At 58.0% G+C, this 10,015-nt stretch overlaps 1 protein-coding gene and 1 long non-coding RNA gene across 3 annotated transcripts in view; one reads left to right on the plus strand and one right to left on the minus strand.

Moving 5' to 3' along the window:
* ETV2 (ETS variant transcription factor 2) overlaps positions 1-3,628 on the plus strand; it is a 5,644-nt gene extending 2,016 nt beyond the window's left edge. The window contains exons 4-7 of the mRNA XM_075328012.1: positions 77-376; positions 742-873; positions 1,533-1,654; positions 3,205-3,628. Coding sequence (XP_075184127.1) covers positions 77-376; positions 742-873; positions 1,533-1,654; positions 3,205-3,405 — 755 coding nt within the window. The 3' untranslated portion in view covers positions 3,406-3,628. The remainder of the gene's footprint in view (positions 1-76; positions 377-741; positions 874-1,532; positions 1,655-3,204) is intronic.
* Positions 3,629-6,904: 3,276 nt separating this feature from the next.
* LOC142256298 (uncharacterized) lies at positions 6,905-9,956 on the minus strand. 2 transcript variants are annotated; one of them, XR_012727510.1, is made up of 6 exons: positions 9,872-9,956; positions 9,613-9,758; positions 9,239-9,354; positions 7,747-7,879; positions 7,439-7,571; positions 6,905-7,362 (listed from the first exon to the last, which is right to left on the minus strand). It is a non-coding gene; the product is annotated as an uncharacterized LOC142256298 (long non-coding RNA). The 2 variants fall into 2 exon arrangements; XR_012727511.1 differs by having other exon boundaries at positions 9,613-9,752; positions 9,872-9,947.
* Between the last annotated feature and the right edge of the window lie 59 nt (positions 9,957-10,015).

Genomic DNA, 10,015 nt, shown 5'->3' on the forward strand with positions numbered 1-10,015 from the left:
TGTGTGTGTATATATATATATATATATATATATATAGATATAGATATATAATTTATTTATTTTTTTCTCTCTCAAGGACTGGAGTCCACCGTCCCAGAGGAATATCTGCCCTCGCTGCAGACTTTACCCCCCGTGATGCCCGAGGAGCTGCATCAAAACCTCAGCGACGCCTCCATATACCGCCCCCCAGAGGAGCCGTCCTTTACCGCGTCAGATCCCTACTCCAGCAATATGGCGGCCGGCTCCGTGGGCGACCACAGCTTCGCCTGGGCATCGCAAGAATGGCACAGCTGGGACGACGCCACCTGGACGACCTGTAACCAGCCCCAGGAGGCCGGCCCACAGATACACGGCCAGAGCAGAGCGCCCCCCACAGGTAACGAGGGGTAAGGCCGGGGACGCCCGATACCAGCCACACAACTAATACTTTCCAGTAAACTTTGACCACAACTTTTTGTGCCAAATTCTATAGAAATGGAGCAGACACATTGTTACCTTATATGAGGAATCGCAGCTTTATTCATTTCTCACCATTAATATTTATTCGCTGTCCGTGAATGGAAACAATCAGGTTTATGCTCAGTCTACATCTCAGCTGAGGGTTTGTTACATTTGTATCCAGTGCAGACAATCCTCAGCACTGATCTGCCTCCGCCACTGACAGTTAATTACTGACTGATACATTGTAACAATCGCTGCAATCATCCGGCAATGGCTCCATCATCTGCTCTCATCCCCCAGGTTTCCCCTACACAGATGATTGTTTCCAGCAGTCGTCCGGCCGCACAGGACACAGACCCAGCGCCAAAGAGGGGCAGTGCCCGGGCTACGGGCAGAAGAGCGCCACAGGAAAGGACAAGCCCCCAACATCAGGTCTGTACATAGCTGCTGTAGCTAAGCATGCCATGTGTGATACTGTCTGCTAAGCCGTGTATCTAATCCTCTCCTGTGTGATACTGTCTGCTGAGCTGTGTATCTAATCCTCTCCTGTGTGATACTGTCTGCTAAGCCGTGTATCTAATCCTCTCCTGTGTGATACTGTCTGCTGAGCTGTGTATCTAATCCTCTCCTGTGTGATACCGTCTGCTGAGCTGTGTATCTAATCCTATCCTGTGTGATACCGTCTGCTGAGCCGTGTATCTAATCCTCTCCTGTGTGATACCGTCTGCTGAGCCGTGTATCTAATCCTCTCCTGTGTGATACCGTCTGCTGAGCCGTGTATCTAATCCTCTCCTGTGTGATACCGTCTGCTGAGCTGTGTATCTAATCCTATCCTGTGTGATACTGTCTGCTGAGCTGTGTATCTAATCCTCTCCTGTGTGATACTGTCTGCTGAGCTGTGTATCTAATCCTCTCCTGTGTGATACTGTCTGCTGAGCCGTGTATCTAATCCTCTCCTGTGTGATACTGTCTGCTGAGCTGTGTATCTAATCCTCTCCTGTGTGATACTGTCTGCTGAACTGTGTATCTAATCCTATCCTATGTGATATTGTCTCAAATAATAAAATGCCTTTTTCTTGCCTCCTAAAAAGGTGGTTCTGGTCCCATCCAGCTCTGGCAATTCCTCCTGGAATTACTACAAGACTCCTCCTGTCAGCGATTGATCAGCTGGACGGGGAACGGTTGGGAGTTTAAGCTCTCAGACCCCAATGAAGTAAGTTCCCCTCTGCTTTGTTTTTTGCGCAGATTCCTCATTGCTGTCTTTGCTCCGGTTCCTCTTCTCCGGTTGCCCATATCCCGTCTTTGCTCCGGTTCCTCTTCTCCGATTGCCCATATCCCGTCTTTGCTCCGGTTCCTCTTCTGCTCCGGTTCCTCTTCTCCGGTTGCCCATATCCAGTCTTTGCTCCGGTTCCTTTTCTCCGGTTGCCCATATTCCGTCTTTGCTCCAATTCCTCTTCTGCCTCTTCTCCGGTTGCCCATATCCCGTCTTTGCTCCGGTTCCTCTTGTCCGGTTGCCCATATCCCGTCTTTGCTCCGGTACCTTTTCTCCGGTTGCCCATATTCCGTCTTTGCTCCAATTCCTCTTCTGCCTCTTCTCCGGTTGCCCATATCCCGTCTTTGCTCCGGTTCCTCTTGTCCGGTTGCCCATATCCCGTCTTTGCTCCGGTTCCTCTTCTCCGGTTGCCCATATCCCGTCTTTGCTCCGGTTCCTCTTCTCCGGTTGCCCATATCCCGTCTTTGCTCCGGTTGCCCATATTCCGTCTTTGTTCCAATTCCTCTTCTGCCTCTTCTCCGGTTGCCTATATCCCGTTTTTGCTTCAGTTCCACTTTCCCGGTTGCTCATATCCAGTCTTTGCTCCGGTTCCTCTTCTCCGGTTGCCCATATCCCGTCTTTGCTCCGGTTGCCCATATCCAGTCTTTGCTCCGGTTCCTCTTCTCCGGTTGCCCATATCCCATCTTTGCTCCGGTTGCCCATATCCCATCTTTGCTCCGGTTCCTCTTGTCCGGTTGCCCATATCCCGTCTTTGCTCCGGTTGCCCATATCCAGTCTTTGCTCCGGTTCCTCTTCTGCCTGTTCTCCGGTTGCCCATATCCCGTCTTTGCTCCGGTTCCTCTTGTCCGGTTGCCCATATCCCGTCTTTGCTCCGGTTCCTCTTGTCCGGTTGCCCATATCCCGTCTTTGCTCCGGTTCCTCTTGTCCGGTTGCCCATATCCCGTCTTTGCTCCGGTTCCTCTTGTCCGGTTGCCCATATCCCGTCTTTGCTCCGGTTCCTCTTGTCCGGTTGCCCATATCCCGTCTTTTCTCCGGTTCCTCATATCCCGTCTTTGCTCCGGTTCCTCTTATCCCGTCTTTGCTCCGGTTCCTCTTGTCCGGTTGCCCATATCCCGTCTTTGCTCCGGTTCCTCTTCTCCGGTTGCCGATATCCCGTCTTTGCTCCGGTTGCCCATATCCAGTCTTTGCTCCGGTTCCTCTTCTCCGGTTGCCTATATCCAGTCTTTGCTCCGGTTCCCCTTCTCCTGTCTCGGCTCCGGTTGCCCCTATTTCTTCTTTGCTCCAGTTCCTCTTCTCCGGTTTCCCTTCTCCTGTCTTTGTTCTGGTTCCTCCTCTGCTGCTATCTTTGCTCTGGTCATCAGTCTCTGCTTCCTCCTCGTCCGTCTTTCCTCCGGTTGCTCCTCTTTGCTCCGGTTGCTCCTCTTCCTCGCCAGTCTTTCCTCCGGTTGCTCCTCTGGGCCGGCTCTTGACCTCTTCCTTCACATTCGCAGGTTGCTCGCCGATGGGGAAAACGCAAGAACAAGCCTAGAATGAACTACGAGAAGCTGAGCCGCGGCTTACGCTATTACTACCACAAGAACATCATCCACAAGACCGGCGGCCAGAGATATGTCTACAAGTTTGTGTGCGACCTCCAGGACCTCCTGACCCGACCCTCCCCGCAGGAGGCCAAGACCCAGAGGAACATCTGAGGGGGTCACAACAGACCCCGCCAAACACTGGACTCATTACTGGTCCTGGACTGTGGGAGACCCTGAATCCAAAGCCAGGACCCCCCCAGCAGAGGACACTGGGCGACAGGCAGGAGGAACAACTGAGGGGTATGCGGGCTCAGTAACGGCTGGTGCGCGGACCCTTTATGGACGGTCTCCATCATCCTCTGTATAGTTCATGCTCAGGTACATTCACCTTTCAGACGAGTTGTAAATATTTATATATTTTGTATTTTCATAATAAAATATTTCTTTGCTTTTCCTAATATGTGAATATTGTGCCTCTGAGTCACTGCGGGGGTGGGGGGCAGTTATACAACAGCCCCCATATTAATTACCATCATAGAGAATTACTTCCTGTGTACAGATTGCATCGCTGCAGTCTGCCCCCGCTGGTCACATGTGGATCTGCAGCAGCATCGCTGCAGTCTGCCCCCGCTGGTCACATGTGGATCTGCAGCAGCATCGCTGCAGTCTGCCCCCGCTGGTCACATGTGGATCTGCAGCAGCATCGCTCCAGTCTGCCCCCGCTGGTCACATGTGGATCTGCAGCAGCATCGCTCCAGTCTGCCCCCGCTGGTCACATGTGGATCTGCAGCAGCATCGCTGCAGTCTGCCCCCGCTGGTCACATGTGGATCTGCAGCAGCATCGCTGCAGTCTGCCCCCGCTGGTCACATGTGGATCTGCAGCAGCATCGCTGCAGTCAGCCCCCGCTGGTCACATGTGGATCTGCAGCAGCAGCATCGCTCGTCAGCCCCCGCTGGTCACATGTGGATCTGCAGCAGCAGCATCGCTCGTCTGCCCCCGCTGGTCACATGTGGATCTGCAGCAGCATCGCTGCAGTCTGCCCCCGCTGGTCACATGTGGATCTGCAGCAGCATCGCTGCAGTCAGCCCCCGCTGGTCACATGTGGATCTGCAGCAGCAGCATCGCTCGTCAGCCCCCGCTGGTCACATGTGGATCTGCAGCAGCATCGCTCCAGTCTGCCCCCGCTGGTCACATGTGGATCTGCAGCAGCATCGCTCCAGTCTGCCCCCGCTGGTCACATGTGGATCTGCAGCAGCATCGCTCCAGTCTGCCCCCGCTGGTCACATGTGGATCTGCAGTAGCATCGCTCCAGTCTGCCCCCGCTGGTCACATGTGGATCTGCAGCAGCATCGCTCCAGTCTGCCCCCGCTGGTCACATGTGGATCTGCAGCAGCATCGCTCCAGTCTGCCCCCGCTGGTCACATGTGGATCTGCAGCAGCATCGCTCCAGTCTGCCCCCGCTGGTCACATGTGGATCTGCAGTAGCATCGCTCCAGTCTGCCCCCGCTGGTCACATGTGGATCTGCAGCAGCAGCATGGCTCCAGTCAGCCCCCGCTGGTCACATGTGGATCTGCAGCAGCAGCTGCATCGCTCCAGTCTGCCCCCGCTGGCCACATGTGGATCTGCAGCAGCAGCATCGCTCCAGTCTGCCCCCGCTGGTCACATGTGGATCTGCAGCAGCAGCAGCATCGCTACAGTCTGCCCCCGCTGGCCACATGTGGATCTGCAGCAGCAGCATCGCTCCAGTCTGCCCCCGCTGGCCACATGTGGATCTGCAGCAGCAGCATCGCTGCAGTCTGCCCCCGCTGGTCACATGTGGATCTGCAGCAGCATCGCTCCAGTCTGCCCCCGCTGGTCACATGTGGATCTGCAGCAGCAGCATCGCTCCAGTCTGCCCCCGCTGGTCACATGTGGATCTGCAGAAGCATCGCTCCAGTCTGCCCCCGCTGGTCACATGTGGATCTGCAGCAGCATCGCTCCAGTCTGCCCCCGCTGGTCACATGTGGATCTGCAGCAGCATCGCTCCAGTCTGCCCCCGCTGGTCACATGTGGATCTGCAGCAGCATCGCTCCAGTCTGCCCCCGCTGGCCACATGTGGATCTGCAGCAGCAGCATCGCTCCAGTCTGCCCCCGCTGGTCACATGTGGATCTGCAGCAGCATGGCTCCAGTCTGCCCCCGCTGGTCACATGTGGATCTGCAGCAGCAGCATGGCTCCAGTCTGCCCCCGCTGGTCACATGTGGATCTGCAGCAGCAGCATCGCTCCAGTCTGCCCCCGCTGGTCACATGTGGATCTGCAGCAGCAGCATCGCTCCAGTCTGCCCCCGCTGGTCACATGTGGATCTGCAGCAGCAGCATCGCTCCAGTCTGCCCCCGCTGGCCACATGTGGATCTGCAGCAGCATCATTGCTCCAGTCTGCCCCCGCTGGTCACATGTGGATCTGCAGCAGCAGCATCGCTCCAGTCTGCCCCCGCTGGCCACATGTGGATCTGCAGCAGTATCATTGCTCCAGTCTGCCCCCGCTGGCCACATGTGGATTTGCAGCAGCATCGCTGCAGTCTGCCCCCGCTGGCCACATGTGGATTTGCAGCAGCATCGATGCAGTCTGCCCCCGCTGGCCACATGTGGATCTGCAGCAGCATCGCTCCAGTCTGCCCCCGCTGGTCACATGTGGATCTGCAGCAGCATCGCTCCAGTCTGCCCCCGCTGGTCACATGTGGATCTGCAGCAGCATCGCTCCAGTCTGCCCCCGCTGGTCACATGTGGATCTGCAGCAGCATGGCTCCAGTCTGCCCCCGCTGGTCACATGTGGATCTGCAGCAGCAGCATGGCTCCAGTCTGCCCCCGCTGGTCACATGTGGATCTGCAGCAGCAGCATGGCTCCAGTCTGCCCCCGCTGGTCACATGTGGATCTGCAGCAGCAGCATCGCTCCAGTCTGCCCCCGCTGGTCACATGTGGATCTGCAGCAGCATGGCTCCAGTCTGCCCCCGCTGGTCACATGTGGATCTGCAGCAGCATGGCTCCAGTCTGCCCCCGCTGGTCACATGTGGATCTGCAGCAGCAGCATGGCTCCAGTCTGCCCCCGCTGGTCACATGTGGATCTGCAGCAGCAGCATCGCTCCAGTCTGCCCCCGCTGGTCACATGTGGATCTGCAGCAGCAGCATCGCTCCAGTCTGCCCCCGCTGGCCACATGTGGATTTGCAGCAGCATCGCTGCAGTCTGCCCCCGCTGGCCACATGTGGATTTGCAGCAGCATCGATGCAGTCTGCCCCCGCTGGCCACATGTGGATTTGCAGCAGCATCGCTGCAGTCTGCCCCCGCTGGTCACATGTGGATTTGCAGCAGCATCGCTCCAGTCTGCCCCCGCTGGTCACATGTGGATCTGCAGCAGCATCGCTCCAGTCTGCCCCCGCTGGCCACATGTGGATCTGCAGCAGCATCGCTCTATGCACAAGTATAGCAGCTGCAGCGCCATCTAGCTGTGATGAATATGAAATGCAGCAGCGCCACCTGGGGACTAGTCAGGAGAGCGGTGGCACCGGGCAGTTACGAGCAGAGAGCGCCCTCTGGGGGCAGTGATGAGTGCAGGGAGCAGTATAACACCGCCACCTGGTGCACGTCCTCGATATTAAAAGATACACCACCACATTTGCTGCGTTTAGTAAATAAAGTGACGTTTATTTGTGGGGGGTAGGGGGGGGGGGGGGGGCGGGGGGGAAAGGTCACAGCAGCGGTGAGGCTGCGGGGGTGGAAGTTTCCAGAGCACAGCCTGTGACTAATACCGAGAAACAGGTGCGGCTCCATGTTCTGTGCAGCGAGCGTGCAGACTGCCATTTAAAGGGCCAGGCCCCTATAAATAGAAGTGCAGCATCATTCCCCCGTTCCAGGAGACTCTACGCCTCTGCTTGCTGTCAGTAAATTGGAACGTTCCTAATCTAGTCCACAGCTGCGGGGTTGTTACATTGTGTGAGCGAGTCCATGCCGTCGCTCCCGTCCTCAGCTGTGACCGTCCGTCGCCCCTCTGCAGCGCAGTCACTGCCACCGTCCATCGGTCCTGCCACTGGCGCAGGGTCTGTCCTCCGCGCTCCTCCTGGGGTAGACACATCTGCGCCGGCTGCTCCCACCTGCGGCAGAGGACAGCGCTAAAAACTGCTCATGATGAGTCACAGCCTGGCGGCCACGGAGGGTGCGCGCACTCACCAGTCACTCACAGCTGCCTGCACCTCCTTCCCGTACTCCTGGCTTTGCTGGCACTGCTGGATGAGGAGCTGCAGCTTAGGGACGAGCTGCTCCATCTGCTGCGTGTAGTGACCGGAGAGGAGCTGCAGCAGCGCTGGGGGTGAGAAACAGCAGAGCTGAGGGTCTGTTACAGTGTAGCACCGACACTATGCTGTGACACATTGTAACCAGGCCTCAGCACCGAAGAGAGTGGTGCGGCCAACGGGGATAGATGGAAACTGATACAAAGTAACAGCCCTCCAGCTGTGAGAGGTCAGAGGTCTACTCACTGTCCAGGTCGGTGGTCTCGCAGAGCGGGCGCTGGAGCCGGGCGATCGTCTGACGGCGGCTGCTGAGCTGCGAGCGAAGGAATCGGAGCCGCTTCTTTATGTCCGAAACCTGGAGCAGAGCGGTCTCCGGGGCCTGAGAGGGCAAACACCACAGCGCATCAGCCACAGAGGGGAGAAAGAGGGGCGGGGGGGTGGGAGGGGAGAAGAGGGCGCCGACACAGCCGCAGAGAGAAGAGGGGGGACAAGAGAAGAGGGCGCCGACACAGCCGCAGAGAGAAGAGGGGGGGGGGACAAGAGAAGAGGGCGCCGACACAGCCGCAGAGAGAAGAGGGGGGGGGGGGGACAAGAGAAGAGGGCGCCGACACAGCCGCAGAGAGAAGAGGGGGGGGGGGGGGGACAAGAGAAGAGGGCGCCGACACAGCCGCAGAGAGAAGAGGGGGGGGGGACAAGAGAAGAGGGCGCCGACACAGCCGCAGAGAGAAGAGGGGGGGGACGACAAGAGAAGAGGGCGCCGACACAGCCGCAGAGAGAAGAGGGGGGGGACAAGAGAAGAGGGCGCCGACACAGCCGCAGAGAGAAGAGGGGGAGAAGAGAAGAGGGCGCCGACACAGCCGCAGAGAGAAGAGGGGGGAGAAGAGAAGAGGGCGCCGACACAGCCACAGAGAGAAGAGGAGGGAGAAGAGAAGAGGGCGCCGAAAGAGCCGCAGAGAGAAGAGGGGGGGGACAAGAGAAGAGGGCGCCGACACAGCCGCATGGAGAAAAGAGGGGGGAGAAGAGAAGAGAAGAGAAGAGGGCGCCGACACAGCCGCAGAGAGAAGAGGGGGGAGAAGAGAAGAAGAAGAGGGCGCCGACACAGCCGCAGAGAGAAGAGAAGAGGGCGCCGACACAGCCGTAGAAGAGGGGGAGAAGAAGAGGGCGCCGACACAGCCGCAGAGAGGGGGAGGGGAGAAGAGGGCGCCGACACATCCACAGAGGGAGGGGAGAAGAGGGCGCCGACACATCCACAGAGGGAGGGGAGAAGAGGGCGCCGACACATCCACAGAGGAGGGGAGAAGAGGGCGCCGACACAGGCGCAGAAGAGGGGGAGAAGAAGAGGGCGCCGAAACAGCCGCAGAGAGAGGAGAGGGGAGGGGAGAAGAGGAGGGCGCAGACACATCCGCAGGGAAGGGAGAAGAGGAGGGCGCAGACACATCCGCAGGGAGGGGAGAAGAGGAGGGCGCAGACACAGCCGCAGGTAGGGGAGGGGAGAAGAGGAGGGCGCAGACACAGCCGCAGGAGGGGGGGAGAAGAGGAGGGCGCAGACACAGCCGCAGGGAGGGGGGAGAAGAGGAGGGCGCAGACACAGCCGCAGGGAGGGGGAGAAGAGGAGGGCGCTGACACAGCGCACATCAGCACGGGAGGGGAGGAGGCTCTACAGGCCATCCAGCAGGAATATGTCACAGCACGCACATGCTGCGGTGACGGAGGAAGGCGCCACTGCGCAGGTTCTCACCTTAAACGGAGGCAGGCAGATGCTGCCATAGATCCCTCTGTAGATGGGGGTAGTACGGAGAGAGGGGGCTGGAGAGGCGGTTGATTGACAGCTCCTGAACCGGGCCCAGGTTAACCCTGCACATGATGAGATTACATATCAGATCTATACTCTGGTCACATCCAGAGCTGCATGCAACATTCTGCATATTCCGGTTTCCTCCCCCACAGAGCGCAGCACTATACAGACCAGACATGACTGCAGCATCACATCTGCCCTCATCCTCCAGAGCTGCGTGCGAAACCCAAACTGAATCCCGCACCGTGCGGAGGAAGCAGAATTGCGATTGCAGCTCTGGCTGTGAATCAAGACATGAAAGTTAGAGACCCTCTCACCCGTCCATGTAGATTTTCGGCACCGCCGGGAGGCAGACGGAGGAGAAATATTTCATGTCCTTCATGATGGAGTCGTGCAGCCGCTCCGATTCCTGGATGACCTCGTGGGGCCGGGGCCGCACCGACTCCTGGACAACCTTCTGCGCCTTGTGAGACGACACAAAAAAAAAAAAAACGCAGATCAGGCACACATGTCACCGACAGCATAAAGTGGGAGGGACGTATTTGCATAAGTAGATGCACCCCTGCAGCACCTCACCTCCAACCTGTGCCGCCGGATCTCAGACTTGGCGATGTCGTTCCCCTGAATGAGGGTCTGGATCTGATGCTGGGTCCTGTCCTGCAGCAAAAGCAGAGATGGGAACACGAAGGAGCCGGCGATAACCGTCCACCCACCGCCACC

Source organism: Anomaloglossus baeobatrachus, chromosome 11, assembly GCF_048569485.1.
Source record: "Anomaloglossus baeobatrachus isolate aAnoBae1 chromosome 11, aAnoBae1.hap1, whole genome shotgun sequence".
NCBI classification, from domain to species: domain Eukaryota; kingdom Metazoa; phylum Chordata; class Amphibia; order Anura; family Aromobatidae; genus Anomaloglossus; species Anomaloglossus baeobatrachus.